At 32.9% G+C, this 19,679-nt stretch overlaps 1 protein-coding gene across 1 annotated transcript in view; it reads right to left on the bottom strand.

The window, feature by feature from the left end:
• LOC143054810 (MAM and LDL-receptor class A domain-containing protein 2-like) overlaps positions 1 to 19,679 on the bottom strand; it is a 144,175-nt gene that overhangs the window by 37,261 nt on the left and 87,235 nt on the right. Inside the window, exons 49-64 of the mRNA XM_076227869.1 lie at positions 19,416 to 19,526; positions 18,807 to 18,941; positions 17,455 to 17,793; positions 16,057 to 16,596; positions 14,964 to 15,200; positions 14,014 to 14,130; positions 13,305 to 13,391; positions 12,327 to 12,480; positions 11,146 to 11,282; positions 10,128 to 10,238; positions 7,453 to 7,773; positions 4,046 to 4,171; positions 3,045 to 3,199; positions 2,229 to 2,442; positions 1,253 to 1,414; positions 196 to 549 (exon numbers count right to left, since the gene is read on the bottom strand). Of these exons, the coding sequence (XP_076083984.1) occupies positions 196 to 549; positions 1,253 to 1,414; positions 2,229 to 2,442; positions 3,045 to 3,199; positions 4,046 to 4,171; positions 7,453 to 7,773; positions 10,128 to 10,238; positions 11,146 to 11,282; positions 12,327 to 12,480; positions 13,305 to 13,391; positions 14,014 to 14,130; positions 14,964 to 15,200; positions 16,057 to 16,596; positions 17,455 to 17,793; positions 18,807 to 18,941; positions 19,416 to 19,526 (3,300 nt within the window). The remainder of the gene's footprint in view (positions 1 to 195; positions 550 to 1,252; positions 1,415 to 2,228; positions 2,443 to 3,044; positions 3,200 to 4,045; positions 4,172 to 7,452; positions 7,774 to 10,127; positions 10,239 to 11,145; positions 11,283 to 12,326; positions 12,481 to 13,304; positions 13,392 to 14,013; positions 14,131 to 14,963; positions 15,201 to 16,056; positions 16,597 to 17,454; positions 17,794 to 18,806; positions 18,942 to 19,415; positions 19,527 to 19,679) is intronic.

Genomic DNA, 19,679 nt, shown 5'->3' with positions numbered 1-19,679 from the left:
TTGAGAATCAATTGCATTGTGCCAACTTCTGGGAAATATTTTCAAAAGTGTACACCAAAACATTGTGATTGGTTTAAAAACATCACAAACAACAGAAATTAAACCAATCATGTGACATTATTTTCATTTTGGGGTATGAACAATGAGATTACCCATAGTCCGTTAGATTCTGAAAAGGCCAATTGTGACACTTACCTTGACACATTCCGTCAGAGATCACAACATCATCAAGAGCGAACACAGAATCACATCCGTCACCCAAAACAGCGGAAAATGTCACAGATGCATTACCGGCCGGTAGATTTACACAGGAATAATACCATTCGTCACTCTGACTTCCAGCCATGGAAAATACCAAAGACGTTTGGAGAACAGTACCGTGCTGGTTTACAGAAACTTGGAATGTTCCCATGTTGACTCCATTCATGTGGTAGTAGAATGACGCCTTCATTGGTTTAGACGGCTGCACCTCAAATGGAACAGTGGTAAGATGGGCAAGGTTTCCTTCATATATGTTGGGCAAACATGTTGAAGTATACATGTAACCTCCTACAAGAATAAGGAAATCATACATTTATATATTAAAATATATTAAGAATGGCAGCAATGTGGTTGAGGACACAAATGCCCCAACTCAAATTGGACTGACCGATGCATATAAAGTTATAAAGGGGCATATTTGAGAATAATTTGGAAAATTCATATTGCCTTCCCTGGTCTAAAGTATCTTTATTTGAAACAACCCTAAGTGAAGATACAATAATAGAGTCTCACTTCTAGTGCACAAGGTAACAGTCTGCAGGAAGAAATATCATCCGACATCGGACTCAGTCACCAAGGAGACCAGTCTTTGCCCTTACTCCTAAATACTCGCATCATTGTGAAAAACAACAGGTATCAAGTCTTTGGTTTAAGCTGGCCAGATATTGAACTCACAACCTACTTTATAACCTGAGGCAAACATTCTGCCACGAGATATTAAAGCAATTGCAAAAATGTAAAAGATTATATCATGATTACATTGGTTGTCTTAGTTACAAAGGACCTACATGAACAACAAGTTTCCTATTAATGACATTTTACTGATTTTATCTGTATATGTATATAAAGACAACATACATTTTTTATACTGCTAACTTCCAATTTTTTTTTTTTTTAAATCAATACTTTATGAATTCATACTTATATTTTGACACTTTTACAAATCGTTTAATTATATAATTCTCGAATAAGGGATCAAGTAAAAACTTACCTGAACTGGTACCTTCAGTATGATCTACCCTTGGTACATACTGTGCCATAGAAGAATAGAGTTGTATCAGATTGTATGTTCCCCAATTCCAAGCAAAACGTGACTCTGACAATCTGTTGTAATGACAGAATGTGGCCGATTGGAAATCACATGAAGCAAAATCTACAATAGGAAGATCTTTGTTAAAAAAGAGGGTCTCAAAGGGTTTAATAGAATATTCTAATATGATGTGGCTTCTTTCGCTTTGTAACCAAAACCGTGATAAAATTCTTAATATATCTGTACTTAGCGCAGACTCTGAGATGTACATAATAATGGATGTTACAATATACCTCTACTTAAATCCACATGTATTGTGTATGACCTATGTGCAAACGCTATACAATGTACCGATTAAAGAAATTGCAGAGTTAAAAATTGCAACTGAAAAACCTACAGATCCTTTTTTATTATTATGAGGCTTTTTTTACATCACACCAAAATGTCTGTTTTTAAACCTGTTTAGCTGACAGGATCAATTCAAAGAACAAAAGAGATTAAAATGACTGTTTTTAACCTGTTTAACTCACAGGACCGATTCAAAGAACAGAAGAAATTAAAATGACTGTTTTTAACCTGCTTAACTCACAGGACCGATTCAAAGAACAGAAGAAATTAAAATGACTGTTTTTAACCTGCTTAACTCACAGGACCGATTCAAAGAACAGAAGAAATTAAAATGACTGTTTTTAACCTGTTTAATTCACAGGATCGATTCAAAGAACAAAAGGGATTAAAATGACTGTTTTTAACCTGCTTAACTCACAGGACCGATTCAAAGAACAAAAGAGATTAAAATGACTTTTTTTAACCTGTTTAACTCACAGCATCAATTCAAAGGACAAAAGTTTTTATTTTTCCCTGATTAGAATCAGTGGGTCACATTCAGGGAAAAGGGATCAGGATTGTAGTTACAACAACAGAAGTACAATCTTACGTGGACATTCAGTTCCTAACAGTTCAACATCATCTACTGCTATATCATTAGCATATGAGCTCCCTCTAGTGGCAACAAATTCCACTTGACCATTGATTATCTCCCCTGTGGTGAACTCTGACATTGGCACACAAGCTGATTCCCATGATCCATAGGTGTCCAGATTATCTTTCATGAATATTTGTTTTGTTACTCCATTGTGGTTCAAATTTACCTTGAATAAATAAACAATATCTTTGATGAATACTTTTTTTGTTACTCTATTATGGTTCAAATTCACCTTGAATAAAATAAACATGAATATTTGTTGTGTTACTCCATTGTGGATCAAATTCACCTTGAATAAAATAAACATGATTATTTGGAATATATAATATAAAGTGATAAAGGGACATAACCAATATAAAGTTATAAAGGGACAAGGCTTAAGTTAAAGAGGGGAAACAAAAAATTCAGCAATTTTTGCATTTGTAAAGGAGCATAACTCCATAACAATTCAAGTGACACACCCAAAATTTAAACTTGATCTGTATTTTGTGGTAAGAAGCATTATGTATAAGTCTCATAACATTTGGTTAAGGTTAAGGTAAGTAAGAGAATGGAATTCCACTTTGGTATGTATGTACAGACAATCAAGAGTAACTCTTAATGCCCCCTCTGCTATGATGGGGGCATAAAAAGTCTTTCTCCAGGCACTTGATCATCCTGCTTCAACCACCAATAAAAACGGGTGACCATAAAATAGCCCAAAGGCGGTGCTTAAAAGTGGCGTTAAAAAAAAGTAAAAAAATCAAATCAAATCAAATTCTCAAATACCTGTAAAGATCCACTAGAGCTATCATTTCTGCTGCCAGTATTTCTATATTTTAATTTCAGATTGTGGCTGGTTGTGGCATTGAGTGGCAATGTAAATTTGGCCTTGTCACCATGTCTTCCAAATGATGCATCTGCTGTTAGATATTTACCAGCATCTAGGTGGGGTAAAAAAAGAATTTGTTACAACAAAGTGTAAAAAAAGCAATAAGAATAAGTGAATTTGAAAACAGTAATATCAAAATAGGATAGAAAAGACTTAGCACAAAATAAAGAATCATCAAAGTTCTCAATGCTCTTCAATTACATCTTTATTTGGCCTGTTAAACATTTTTTTATTCGAGCCTCACTGATGAGTCTTTTGTAGACGAAACGCGCGTCTGGCGTAAATATAAAATTTTAATCCTGGTATCTATGATGAGTTTGTTCAAATTGGTAAATCTGGAAACTGTGCCCACTGATAAACTTTTATTTTACAGAGCACTAGAAGATCCTAGAACTAAGCAGACTAAAATAAGTGTATCGGAAGACTTTGCAAGTAAGTAAATAATGTGATTCATCCTCAAAATATGACAGTGCATAAATTAAAGTGTACAACATCAGTTAACTAAGATTCTCTTTTTGCATGCTTCTTAAGAACAGAGGTGTCTTAATTGTTTTTACATAATATAATAAATTGAGAATTGAAATGGGGAATATGTCTAGGAGATAACAATCCGACCAAAGAGCAAATAACTGCCAAAGGCCACCAATGGGGTCTTCAACACAGCAAGAAAATCAAAGAAAGTATAAGTCCAATGTCAGAATAGGTAACGAAAGAAACTAAGTAAAATGACAATGATAAATAAATGCTACTAGCAGTAACTGACATGCCAGCTCCAGACCTTAATTAAACTGATTGAAAGATTATGTCTACATCATATGAAAATCAAGCACAATCCCTCCCGTTAGGGGTTTAGTATCATATTATCTTAACATATATTACCTAAAATATTAAAAATTACCTGACAAAGAAGTGTTAAAACCTGCCCATGTCCATTGGAATGGTATTGGATCAGCTATTCTGGTGGAGCATTCTATATCCCATGGACACTTTTTATCAAATTCACATATACTATAGGGGAAAGGCTCTGTAAATTAAAAAAATATATACATATAAACATTTGGTTTCTTATTTTATATGTGTCAGTTTTCATATATTATACTGCAAATTCAGTAATTTTTGCAATGTGATATACTATCAATTTTGAGGAAAATGCAACACGATTTATGTCATTATGTCATAAAATTCAAAACTCCCATTTTCATATAACCTAATTTTGACTCTTGAATTTTTAATTTTCCAACAGGTTACCTATTCTGTGTTAAAACATCCTGGTACTGGGTCAACAGTTCACATCAATATTTGTCAAATCTCCATTTTATGTTAAAGTCATTTTAATGCAGTTTACGAAATTCCAAGTTTTAAACTTTATTGATATCCTAATTAATTATAATTTGTTACTTTTGAATCATGTTGATTACATTGATTATATTACCAATGTTATTTCAACTGATTGGGCGGAGCTTAAGGTTCCTGGTTCGATTCCCGTTTGGGATGAAAATTTCAGCAACTCAATTTCCGGCTCTCCCTTGACACCATCTGCGAGTATGGTCTTGAGGAAACAATGATAGTCCATCGGAAGGGGACGATAAATGGCTGACCTGTGTTAAGAGAGAGCCATATCTCTTGCACGTTAAAGACACCCTTGTAGATTTCGAAAAAGAGTAGGCTTATGCCGCTACAAGGCAGCACTCGCATTCGCAAAGTGGAAAGGATTAATATAAGTTGCAAAACTTGTTTCCCAATCCACTATAAATAAATATGTTTAAACTTACATTTTAATTTGCACAAGGACAGTCTATTTGAAGATGTGTGTGATAAGGATGATTGCCATAATAATTATTACTGATTTCTAATCACCAGCAGTGTCATTAAAGGAATTTACAAAACAATGACTGGACACTTCATTGATGAGTTTATCCTAAAACACCTATCTATAGATGGACTGGTTTATTATGAGCGAACTGGTTAAACTCCACCCAGTCAAGTGAAATAAATCGAGTAATACAATGCCCCTATTTCTTACTTAAATTTCAAATTGAACTTATTGACCAATATCACAATGAATCATATCTAATACAGTTACTAAATAGGGAGCATGTCTTTTTGTGAAATTTTTTATTCAAGATGTCACTAATAAATGTAGCACTCATTTTGATTTTCCACTATAGGTAAATCTCAATTTTTTACCTACCAGTACATTGAATATTAAAATCAATGCTTTCAAATAAAACTTTGACAAAAATACATTCTATTTAACTAATCACAAGTGTTTTTATGAACTTAAACATTCTTTATCTTGAAACATTTGAATAATCAAGCCAAATATATCCCTTACAGAACTTAGTCTTTTTAAAATACATAGATATAAGAAGCTGTGGCATGATTGCCAATAAGACAGCTCTCCATCCAAGCCACAATGTGTAAAAGTAAACCGTTATAGGTCAAAGTATTGCCTTTAACACAGAGTCTTGCCTCACATCTAATATGATTATTTGTGCTAAAGGAACACAAAGCTGCATCAGATAAAAATCGACCTTATGCAAGTGAATATATACATATACATTAAAAAGACTTTGATTGATTTCGTAACATTCAAATACAAAATAAAAGATACTTGTTGGTATGTTTTGTATAGGTTCTTATTTCATATATATCGCATCAATTTTCAAGCAGTTACAGACTTTGCATAGAAATTTGTTCAACCCTAACGTGACGGTACCCAAATTGCACCCATTTTGACAGTTTTTTCACCTACGTCTTTTTATGATCAAGAAAAAAATGTCCATACTGTGTTTATTTTGTAGCCCTATTCTTCTTTATTGTATAGGTACACCAATTTAATTTTTAATCCATATTAAGTCATAAAAAAATGGGTTTGAATCAACCTCCAAACTATCCATGATTCTGTAATGAGGAGTACCCAAATTGCATCCATGCTTAAATTCACATCGTCAAAAGTCTAATAACCGAGCTTTTGTTTAATTTCTTCAAATATTTTGAACAATTGGATATTAGTTCATGCTTAATCTTCATATTTTACGAAATGGATACTCATAATATATTGTATTTGCTAATTTTGAAAATATGACTTTTTGATGACGTCGCATGGTGACGTTTTTGTACATTTTGCTTTTTCAGTAAACAGACGATATGTTGATAATACTGTGAACGTTTTGTGTATATCTAAATATGTTTACCTATGTTGAAAAACGTGCATAGTATAAAATCATAAAAATACAAATTGTTTAGTCTCTAGGAAATCTTGTAAGATTTCCGTTGCTATTTTTTCTAAATAGGTGCAATTTGGGTACTCGGTGCAATTTGGGTACCCTTACGTTAAATAAGTTAACTGATGTATTGATATTCATTTGCATAAGGTCGATTTAAGACAAGTAAAATTTCAATAAATAAAGTATAACAGGCTATTATTTGAACTTGGAATTATTTTTAATTATGGAATTTGCATAATTTCTTGTGTTTAAATTTTTTTGATAAATTCTATGTTTATTTGGTATTATAATCTTTTGAGTGGTTAATAACACTTTCCATACAATGTATTTTGGTTAGATAGTGTTGTGCGCGGCACAGTACATTCTATCTTTCAGTCAGTTTAATTGAAGTCTGGAGCTGGCATGTCAGTTAACTGCTAGTAGTCTGTTGTTATTTATGTATTATTGTCATTTTGTTTATTTTCTTTGGTTACATCTTCTGACATCAGACTCAGACTTCTCTTGAACTGAATTTTAATGTGCGTATTGTTATGCGTTTACTTTTCTACACTGGCTAGAGGTATAGGGGGAGGGTTGAGATCTCACAATTATGTTTAACCCTGCCGCATTTTTGCGCCTGTCCCAAGTCAGGAGCCTCTGGCCTTTGTTAGTCTTGTATTATTTTAATTTCAGTTTCTTGTGTACAATTTGGAAATTAGTATGGCGTTCATTATCACTGAACTAGTATATATTTGTTTAGGGGCCAGCTGAAGGACGCCTCCGGGTGCGGGAATTTTTTGCTACATTGAAGACCTGTTGGTGACCTTCTGCTGTTGGTTTTTTTTTTTGTTTTTTTTTCTATGGTCGGGTTGTTGTCTCTTTGGCACATTCCCCATTTTCATTCTCAATTTTATTGAAAATATACTATTTTCTTTGTAATAGAAAGTGTTGTACAGCACAGAACATTTCAGTACAGAATAAGCATGGAATTTATTAAAAATTTCAATAAGAAAAAATCAAGCAAATTCCATAATTAAAAATAATTGCAAGTTCAAATAATAGCCTGTTGTATATAAAATCAATGAAAATAACTCACTTGGACATATCTCTTGCTTGTGAACCTTGATCTCATAAACATATGCATAACTTCCAGCAGAAAGAGGATAAGTAAGTTTTCCTGTTATAACCAAGTTACCATTTACTAATGATGGTGGTAAATCAAAACAAGCACTTGTATCTCCGTGTTCTGCATATCCAAGGTCGTAGGTCATATCCGATGTTTTAAGTTGGACATGTAACTGTACAGCCGGATTTACAATTGTCAAATTTAGGAATACACTTCCACTAGATGGCGTTGTGAACATGTTGGATATTAATTCCGATGAAACACTTCCAGAATAAGAATATAAGGCATAAGCTGTGGAATAAACAAATAGTATTTTCTTTATCATTTAGCAACTTGTAAATCTGAAGAAACCCTCCGAACAATGTTTTTATATGATTTATATTTCTATCTTTGCTATGAGCAAAACGGCGTGTGCCATAAGTGGAACAGGAATTGCATACCTTTTTTCCAAAGCATCTAAATTCACCTTCCACTTAGCTCAATGTTAAGTTTTCTGAAGCATTTTGTGATTTATAGAAATTTTCTAAGAACTTGTCTAAAATATTACTTTTATGTATGGAAAAAAATGCATATTCAAAAACTTGAGACTGTTGTTATTATAAAATGCTTATTTCTGTGTTGCATGTTTGTTTTTCGTTCATTTTTTGTACATAAATTAGCGCGTGGTCAATTGTTTTACATTGTCATTTCGGGGCCTTTTATAGCTGACTATGCAGTATGGGCTTTGCTTTAGTTGTTAATTTCTGTGTCATTTTGGTCTCTTGTGGAGAGTTGTCTCATTGGCAATATTCATACCACATCTTCTTTTTTTATATTATGTATGAAGTAAACATATATGCCTACAATAGAAATTGTCAATATATGCCCCTAACATATACATCCCCACGGAAAGTACACTTTGATTGAGTTGAATTATGCATTGGAAAGGATTTATATGGTTGTGTTTAGACTGGACTATTGATTATGAATGTAATTGACTCTTATATTTCTTTTGTATACCCAACATCATCTGTCACTGTAAATTCAGAAATTATTGCGATTTTTGATTGATTGTTGGTTGATTAACGTCCAGTGGCAAATATTTCATGCATGTTCAGGACGATAGCGATTTTTGAAGAAAGGACATAAATGCAAGATTATTTATTGTGATTTTTTGTAAATATCTGCATACATACCACATCTTCATTTTTATATACAGTTGACTCTCGTTATGTCGAAGTCAGCCGGACCAGAGAAATATTTCGAGATACACATAGTTCAACTCAAACGAACACCGGAAGTTCGACAATCTAAGGGACACAACTCTTGCTTAGCTTGGTAAAGCTAAAATAAATCCGGGTGAATATGGCTATGGGATCGATATTCTAGTATCAGATCGATGTATTTGTATGTCACATTATTTGTACTTATTCAATTGTTTCAATTAAAAAAATCCTATGGCTTTTCCAAGAGAGTGATTTCCAATCGACAGTTTTGTTATTCAGGTCGGTTATAGCTGACAAAATTGTTTATTCTCGGATACAAGAGATTTAAGAAAATTTTGATTTCTATTCATTATGTTTTATTTCACTCTTTCTTTTCAAAAGAAAATATAACACGATTAAAGACGCCGTTTGAGAAGTTTTTAGGTGATAATTAACGGAAGCCATAATCCTCACTTTATACACACCCAAGCTCATTAGTGTAAATCACAAATTAATTGTTTTGTAAACATTTTAAATACTTTTTCATGAACATTAACAACGTATCACTAATTATTTATCAAAATTCTATAAAAGATAATCTTAGGTAAACACTCATGTCATAAATCAACACAGTGGTCAGTGACCGGAAATTTAATTACACGTGTATTGTCAGATTAACTCTTCAATCCATTTAAATCCCGGAGGTCATGTTTTGACATATGTTTATTAGTTCGAGATAAAAAATGAATTTTGAATGCTTTGTTAAACTTGGGACCGTAAATTTAGTTCGACTCAACCGAAATTTCGACTCATCCAATTTTGACTCATCAGGAGTCGAATTACATACTTTTGTATGGAATAAAGTTCGGGACCACGTGAAAACTTCGACTCATCCGAAATTTCGAGTCAACCGAGTTCGAGACAACGAGAGTTAACTGTATGTGTTAAATAGCATTACTCACCAGTCACATTATTTGCAATAACAAAAACCTCACAATAATTTCTGAATTTACAGTTTTCATAGGAAATGATTCATAGCTCTTGAATCTACTATAAAATAAAACAATCTTAGTATCTTGTTGCTGTTGTTATTGGTTTTGGTAGGTGGTGTACTTTAATAGTAATTGCACCTTAAATTCATATAACATAAATAGTATGTATATATATATATACACTCATTCCTTAATATATTTGTAGTATTACATTTTGGCGAGTAATTATATGAAACTGTGACGAACAGGGTTGACTGTGTTACAATAAAGTATACATTTTACATTTTTGTTTAGGGGCCAGCTGAAGCCAGCCTCCAGGTGCTGGATTTTCTTGCTGTGTTGAAGACCCATATTGATTGCCTTTGGTTGTTTTCTGCTTTGGTCGGGTTGTTGTCTTTTGACATATTCCCTATTTCCATTCTCAATTTTATATGTATATAAAAAAGAAAAAAAGAAAAAAAACACATACCATAATTTTGATGCGACCATCCAGTGCCGACATTGTTGACCGTGTAGGAACAGGTTCCCTGATTGTAATAACCAAATTTACAGTCTATTGCACTAGTCTGAACAGCACCAACTAGAACATCAATATAAAAATATGATAATTTCTTTAATAGATAAGAAAGGATATGGGTATTCAATCATGACACAAAATTAGTGCATGCACAGCAAAAAATACACAAAAAGCAAAGGAACAGCGCTTTTATTGCTGTTCTTCATCTCAGTCACTGAAAGACCTTCAACATGGAACATGAAGCAAAAACTCACACCGCACTGCAAGTTTACTATAGCTCCTAGCACCTGTTTCTTTGCCTGTTTTTGTCTGTCCTGTATTTCTATTACCAAATGTTTGTGTCATTATTCAATGCCCATGGTAAAAAGTTATTGACATGAATTTTGTTTGCAGGGTTTTATTTCAAGTGTTTCTGTACATGATTGAATTGGATTATTTGGTGGGTTATGCAAATGGTAAAAGAGCAGAAAGTAAGCTTTGTTTTAATTTATTGTTCCTTGTGACATGGACATTAATTTTCTGTAAGTCTTTATTACAACTCGATACTGTAAACCATCTTATTTTCGTGTGAAGAAAAATATCGCGAATATAAATCGAAGCAAATATGTAAAACTTTGATCTTTCCTATTTAACTACATCAAATATATTTGAAAATCACAAAATCAAATCGCCATGAAGTGGACTAGAAAGGGCTAAAAGCGAAATAAAGTATCTGTGAAAATAAATTGCTTTTAGGTAATGGATGCATGATTTTTGTTTTACAATTAGATTGTTATAAAACTTGGTGATAAAATCATATTGTAAGACAACATTCTGTTAACTTCCTTTGCATCCTGTCCAATCCTTAAGGAGATGTATCCTCAGATTGAGAAACTAAATTAGAACATGGTGATAGATATTTCAGCAATCTATCCTTAATTTATACACCATTTGTTTTGAAAATAATTTAGAACACAATTTATAGACTTACCACATCTTACTACACTTAGATAATAATTAGTGGAAGGATAAATGGTACAGTCAGACAGATGCTTTGATGTTGATGAACATTGTACAATCTGTTTTGGAAGATCGTATTCAGTATAGCTCCCTGTTACTAATCCAGCCCTAAAAATAGAAAATTACTCAGTGTAAAATAAAGAAGTGGTAGTATTGTCAATGAGACAATAATCCATCAGAGCCTAAATGACATGGATGTAAGCAACTAGAAGTCACAATACTGCCTTCAACAGTTAGCAAAACCCATATGCTATAGAAAGCTATAAAAAGCCCTGACATGTCAAATAGTGAAACTATTCAAATGATACAACCAATGGCCTGATTCATTTCCATGGAGTCGTCTCCTACTGGTCAATCTATTTAAACTTTTGTCAGTTCTATTGTCCCTATTGAATAAATAGCTATTGTTCTCGGTGTAGTTTATTCACTGTTTATTTCGTAACCCGACAGTTTGTTTTTACTATCGTTATCTGCCATTTTGTATACAAAATTTCCAAAAATTTTCATTGCTAAAAATAGAGCAATATTTTGTTTATTTCAGGTGTAAGGTAGGGGAAAAGCCAGGGAAACTCAAATGAATATATATTACGCTAGTATGTTAATTTAGAGGAGTTTTCCAAATGACTGACCAATGGACATCTCAGTTATAAAAAGGTAACATGCGAAGCCCGGTTTAGCTGGCTATAGTGTTTATGGAAGATGGATTTTCCATTAAACCAGGCCATAGTGCTGAAAGAGTTAAAAGACTTTCAAAGTGATTAAACTATACAGAGTACAATAGCTATTGTGTTTACTAAAATGGGACAATAGAACTGACTATTGTTTAAATAGATTCACCAATAGGCTATGACTCTGTAAAAAAGTTTCATTTGGTTTGCAATATCAATGAAAAAAAAGTTGTAACAATATATTAAGTCATTTAATAATATTGGTAATAGGCCCTTAAATGGTTATTGCAGCCATATATATTGATCAGGGGAGAAATTTCCATAATGGAGGTGAAAGTGCTTTGAAAAACACAGGAAACAGAACAGCTGTTAAAAAAAACATGCATAACATTCTCCATACTTTCTTAATATTTTCCTCTATATCCAAAAACTGCCCTTTATTCAATATAGCTGCAATAACTGTGAAGTGGCCAATTGGACTTACGCATATCCTAGATACTGACAGACTAGAGACGGACAGTATGTTGTCTCATAACAGTACACATAACCAAACTGTTCGTTGATAACAATTTCCACGATCCCTTGAATACCGGAAGTGGTATTAGTTGTTGGTAGTACATCCATATGGGATATTTTGGCTATAAAATACAAACAAAATAAGAATCAATACATCATTGTAAATATTTTTGTGCACATTCTATAAAAATAAATGGAGAATGTGTTCATAGGACAATACAATGTAGATGATGCCCCTGCTTGCATGTAACGTTTTAAAGGGACATACTTAGAGAACTGTAAAAGTGATACCACCCACATTCTAACTTGGTCTGTGTTTTATGATTATAAGCATACAGTGATAAGTTGTGATCTATATTTTTTTAAATGAATATGTTAATTAATAAATAATATCATTTTAGTGGAATACCAGTTCTTATTTTCAAAGTTTAGTTAAATCTGTCCTACATCAATTTCTTGTTTAAATTAGATGACAGAGTTTAAAAAAAAAAAAAAAAAAAAGGGCGAAAGATACCATAGGGACAGTCAAACTCATAGATCGAAAAATTAACTGACAACGTCATGCATATATGGCAAAAAAAAGAAAAAGACAGAGACAAATAATAGTTCATAAGACACAACATTGAAAACTAAAGACTAAGCAACACAAACCCCACCAAAACTGGGGATGATCTCAGGTGCTCTGGAAGGGTAGGCAGATCCTGCTTCACATGTGGCACCTGTCGTGTTGCTCATATTATAACTAACTCGGTAAATTGTCTCATTCGGTAGGTCACATTTATGAATAGGGAAGAGGATTGTAGTTACCACATAAAGAACATATCAGATATCATCTGTGAAATGGATATTCCACAACTTTCAACCGACTCGTGGTGGCATCTGTACAAAGGGATGATTTCAACTTCACCATTTTGAACTCTTGGTTTAATAGCTTGTCAATACTTACTTGTTCCATAAGGAGTAGTTCTAGGGGTTGTACTAGTGGAATAATTTGTTGATTGACTAGTTACTGTACTACTATTTCCAACATAGTCTGAAATAAAATCAATATTACACTCTAAACAAAATTTTAGTATAAAAAATATTAAGGAATTCAATTTGTGTGCATCAATATTGTAATGAAAATTTATGCTTAAATTTGACAACAAAATGTTTTCTTCTAAATATTTTAAATTGCATTTCTGAAAAAAAAGAATATTCACTCACAATTGTAAAATGTAAAACAAATAGAACAAGAAAAATAACAGCCAAATTAATAACAAAAAAAATTACAAAACACAAATATGACAGACATGAACTAATAACAACCAGTGAATTTCAGCCCCCTGACTTGGGACAGGCACATAAAGAATGTGGCTATTTTAAACATGTTTGTAGGTGCTCCTAACCTGGGGCAGTGGTGCAACAGAACAACATAACAGTACAGTGTAATCTGCCTAATCCAACACCTGAGTATTCCAACATCCTGCTTTAAAAACCCTTTTCTCCGTAATGAAGCTTTTTGATGCCACCCCCTTTACTCCATATTGACGCCATTTGACGCCTGTGTAGTACCTCAGTTGGAACGCTTTGACTACAAAATGTCTGCATCAGACTTAATAAAATTTGTATCCAATATGAAAAGGATATTAATATGAATATCCGATGTAACTTACCTGGTAACTTTATACAATCCTCATCATCACGTAACAGATTACAGAAGTAAACCAGATCGTAGTTGTTCAATAAATTGTGGTGACTACATACTCCAAAATGTAATATGTGGAAGGCATCTGTAAAATATAGTTAATAAAACATCCATGACAAAAAATAGATAAAAAATCTTATCTTACCTAGGAATATGATTGGTTAAATTCAACTGTGTATATTTCATATTAGGTTAGTAGGGTTCCATATTGGGTTAGTAGGCAGGGCTCATTTCACTATCACCCCATAAGGAATTTACTGACCCCATACATATTGTATTACGTCACTAGCACACTATGTTACTAATAAAATCAATATAGCATGTGTTTATTGACCAATGTTTTGAATTGTGATGCATTAGTTTGTAGGAACTTTTATGGTTTCATGTAAAGGCAGACAAATTGCATATACAAGAGTAGACATATCTGTATTGTAAGTTATTCCTGTTAACGGTTTTTGGTAATTTATTGTATCTTCCGTTAAATTTCAAATCTGCAATCCTCTGGTTTTATCCATGCTTTATTGCCTTTAAAACTTTTTGTCAACTGACCCCTACTTTTCTTTTAAAAAATTTATTTCATACAGTTTAAAAAGACATATTTGTAAAATCTTATAAAATCCTAGTCATTTTTACATAGGTTTTAAAAGAGAAAAAGCGGCCAATGTTAATAGTTCAAAAAATCCAATCTAGAGACTCATTTCCTACCAAATTTTCAATGGCTTAGAGCTCCTGGAAATAAGCACACAAACCCTTCAAAATTCTGCTTTTTTAGTTCCTTTATCAATATACTATCATTTTATGACTATCTCTTAGGGAGTTTCTGTTTTGAATTTTCAGCGGAGTTCAGTATTTTTGTGATTTTACTTTTTAAAAAGCTTGTTGTTTTGAAACATAGTGGCAAACATCCTTACTACATACCCAGGCAACTTTGTCTACAGATCTGTTGAGTGGTACCATTCTGACAGGTGGGAAGTGACAAAGCACACATTGTGTGTGAGTACACTGCAGTACAGGTATTAGAGGGGATTCTTGCCCAAGAATACCATTGGTTTCTTGCTTCATAGTATTCATTCTGACCAAAGACATTTGGAAATGATGTAAAATTCATTCCAAAATAATCAGAACATATGTATGTGTTATGGCTAATACATCCATCTGAAAGATATGAGGTTTTACTGTAAATTCACTTAAACATATATATGAGTTATGGTTAAGACATCCAACTGAAAGGGCAACATCTGAGAGATAAGTTAGTATAAGGTTTTACTGTAAATTCACTAGAACATATGTATGTGTTATGGTTAAGACATCCAACTGAAAGGGTAACCTCTAAAAAATAAGTCAGTATAAGGTTTTACTGTAAATTCACTAGAAAATATATGTGTTAAGGTTAATGCATCCATCTGAAAGATTTTAGGTTAGTATGAGGTTTTACTGTCAATTCACTAGAACATATGTAAGTGCTATGGTTGAGACATACATCTTAAAGATACAAGTCAATATGAGGTTATACTGTAAATTCACTAGACCATCTAGGAATCTGATGTACAGTAGTTGTCGTCTGTTTATGTACTTCATAAGTGTTTATCGTTTCTCATTTTTTATATAGATTAGACCGTTTGTTTTCCCGTTTGAATGGTTTTACACTAGTAATTTTTGGGGCCCTTCATATAGCTTGCTGTTAGTTGTTAGGCAAGGCTCTGTGTTGAAGACTGTGCCTTGACCTATAATGGTCTACTTTATTAAATTGTGACTTGGATGGAGAGTTGTCTCGTTGGCACTCATACCACATCTTCCTATATCTATATATAAATTGTGTATTTCATGTCACACTAAAGACATGCACATGGCAGGATTGATATGCTGAATCTAATGCTTAGAAAGTTTTAAAGGTAATAAATCAACATACTTGCATTCAAAGTAAACATTTTTGGTATTTCAATATTGACAATAAAAGTATATATTTTAGTTTTTCAATACAATTGGTTGTTTTAATTTTTATGTCACTTACCATTAAATGGTGATCTTGGCATTGATGTTGTTCCAAATTCTGTTGTTGGTCCATTTTCTGGTAGTAAAGTAGTGAATTCTGAATCAGTGGGTCTATTTTCTGGTTCAGCATATGTCGTGAGTTCTGAATCAGTTGGTCCATTCTCTGGCTCAGATTCAGAAGTTGGTCCATTTTCTTGCTCAGATTCAGAAGTTGGTCCATTTTCTGGCTCAGATTCTGCAGTTGGTCCATTTTCTGGCTCAGATTCAGCAGTTGGTCCATATTCTGGTTCAGATTCAGCGGTTGGTCCATTTTCTGGTTCAGATTCAGCAGTTGGTCCACTTCTTAGCTCAGATTCAGCGGTTGGTCCATGTTCTGGTTCAGATTCAGCAGTTGGTCCGTTTTCTGGCTCAGATTCAGCAGTTGGTCCATTTCCTGGTTCAAAATCAGTAGTTGGTCTATTTTCTGGTTGTAAATCCATAGTTTGTCCAGGATGATATTCAGCAGTCGTTTCTTCTGTGGTCTGCCACTGCCATGCATATGGAGTTGTGACATCTACCTCTGCATTTAACATTATCAATAAATAAAATAATGCAACTTTTCAAAATCATTATAAAATTGTCAAAAAAATTAAAATGCTCAAACTTCAAAAACATAGATAAAATTACCAAAAGTGCAGAAAAAAAAACCAACTTCTTTATTACATTAAAAGAAAAAAGCATGCTCTAGGACCAACAGATACCATATTTAATACAAATATCATTTCAAATCATAAGCTGATAAGTGTGATAATTCTTATTTAGTTCCAACTGCTTATATTTATCAGCCTATTAAAGCATTACAATAGAGGGACAAGAAGAGATTGACCTAAGAAAAATACATTTATACTTAATAACAGGTTTGACTGTACTTGAGATTATAAGGCCAATTCTGACCAAACATGTAGCTTCACTTAGGACATAACTGTATTGTATTTTAAGCTCAGGCGGCATCAATTGGTGATGTCATACCCGTAGCCAGGGGGGGGTTAGGGGGTTCGGACAAACCCCCCCTTGAAATTAAATAAGCACTGTTAAAGTCAAGGTTTTGTTCAAATTGTGACTGTTAAAGTCGAGTTCATGAGTCCAACGAACCCCCCCCCCTTTGAAATTTCTGGCTACGGGCCTAGATGTGAAGGTTGTAAATTGAGTTTTCTGATGCTGTTGGAGCTAAAAACACAATATTGTTATACCCATATCACGTCAAATCATTTAAAATCTGTCGTACTTTGTTTGCGCTTGGGCGTACATTTTCATGGCATCGATAGTAAATTGATGACATAAGAATTGGTGATGTTATCCAATCAAAATGAACATTACAAACTATGTTGCATTTTAGAATTTAGATTCATGTTGATATAAAATACAAATTATTACTAACCTGAACAGCTTCCATTATATAACAGAACATCGTCAATAGCTACCACTGACCTATGACCTTCAGCGGTAAACCTCAAACTAAACACACCAGCAGCTACAGGAAATTGACCTCTCTGCCATTGAAGGTTAACATCTGTCCGATATTCAACCAATGAAAACACTTCATTGTTCATGTTAGAAGTGTTCTGATGAACTGTCAAAATTGCTGATGAATATTCATGAGGTCGGAAAACAATATAGAAAAATTCTACACACATTGGATTATTAGTTTGGAGGTAGGGAGAATTCATTTCTTTGTCTTCATATAATCCATCCAAATCTCCAGTGTACATAAAGGATCCTAAAAAAAGTCACACATACTTATAAAGTTTTGATATTTTTGTTAAACTAAAATTGAGAATGGAAGTGGGAATTATGTCAAAGAGACAACAACCTGATCAAAGAGCAGACAACAACAAAAAGGTCACCCATGGGTCTTCAAAGCCGAAAAATCCTGCACCCAGAGGCATGCTTTTTTATCAAGTACCTTATGTTTTTCGAATTCTTTAGTCTAAATATAAAAACAAAAATGATTTAACATACTTTGACACTATTTTACCAGAAACTGTGATTAATGAAATGGTGATTTGTAATAGCCAACTACCCTACAAAAGCATTTAGTAAGTTTTCCCATAAGGCCATAACCACATTTGTTCCCCCCCCCCCCCCTAACTTTTTTCGGATGTAGTCGGTATAGTTTCGGTTTGTGCCCTTTGAACTTAAGGACGCTTAACTATGGCAACAGAATACGCATGCTCGAAAATCCTTTCTGTGATTGGACAAAATGCTGTCATGGTGGGTGATTTGGTTGTGTTTGAAAAAACGTCTCGTTAATTATATGGTGATGGAAAGCAAGTAAAAAACTATTAATATTTGAACTAGATCTTACAAAATTTATATTTTTATTAGAATAATTGTTTCTCCAATAGCTCTTTGCATCTGTGACAGCTGTTTATTCTGGACAATTATATAATTTTTAATGTAAACTTTGTTGTACAAACGTACATGACTTTTAGAACGTGTGAGATTTCTGCTGGGTTTTGGTGAATGTAAACAGAAAGATACAAGGACCGAGAATACTGAACACAAACAGAGAAAACGTTATTTAAATGGTATCTTTGTGCTTCTGAAGGTTATCGAAATGATAGTTTTAAACATATACTCAAATTTAAATACGTCAGATAACTTTTTTAAAGATAGTTCTTTTTATCCTTCTGGACTCAATTCAGTATCATTTAGGATGTTCCAGAATGGTAATGTAGAGCTGTCTCATTGGCAATCATACCACATATCTTTAATTAGATCTAAATTTACCTGTATGAGAAGAATTGTGAAAGGTGTGATCCTCCAGATAAAAGTCTGGATCAATAACACTGGATCTCTTTGTCCATGAACCAATATCATATTCACACATGTGTTCTTCTTCAAAAGTACAACTTATACTATAGTCTGAAAAAAAAGATCAAATGATTTAAGTTACTGTTGGTCTTGGTCTGTAGATAAAATATCTCTATATTTTCAAAATGAATTTCATATAAATCAGTTAATTAAACTTTTCTTTTTTAAATCATGAAACTTAATTTTAATGTCAGAAATACTGTGTAATGATTAATAAATAAGTAAAATAAATTACAATACTTTTTATGTAATGAAATAAAGGACATGTTTAAAACAATAATTAAAAAAAAAAATCAAAGTAAAAAAAATATCATAAAAATGATGTAAGAAACAACATTATAGCTTTATTTTACAGTTAAACAAGTTTTGTAAAGAATGAGTGCAAAATATTCAACTTGCAAATCTGAATCTAAAGAAAATAATAAGGAACAATATTTCTAAAATCACTTTTTTCAACCTCCTACATTTCTTACCCCAAAAGCTTGTCATCCCTACTAAATATTCCTTACAAATCTGCTATCTTACCACAGTTTTGTTCATCCTGTCCATCAGAGCATGCCCACTGTCTATCACATACATTCTCCTCAGGTATACAAAGGTCATCCATGGAGCAGTTAAAATATCCATCTCCACAACCTGCAATTATACAAATATAGCTAACTTATTTCAGGCTGCATGTGAGCATTACAAAAATTGCAACTTTTTATACTTTGCAAAATCATGTCATTTCAAAAATAATAAAACATGAGTATATGTCCTCTGGGAAACCATGCTACGGTCACTCTATCA

Source organism: Mytilus galloprovincialis, chromosome 12 (assembly GCF_965363235.1).
Source record: "Mytilus galloprovincialis chromosome 12, xbMytGall1.hap1.1, whole genome shotgun sequence".
NCBI lineage: Eukaryota > Metazoa > Mollusca > Bivalvia > Mytilida > Mytilidae > Mytilus > Mytilus galloprovincialis.
This window is presented reverse-complemented; position numbering and strand designations above follow the sequence as displayed.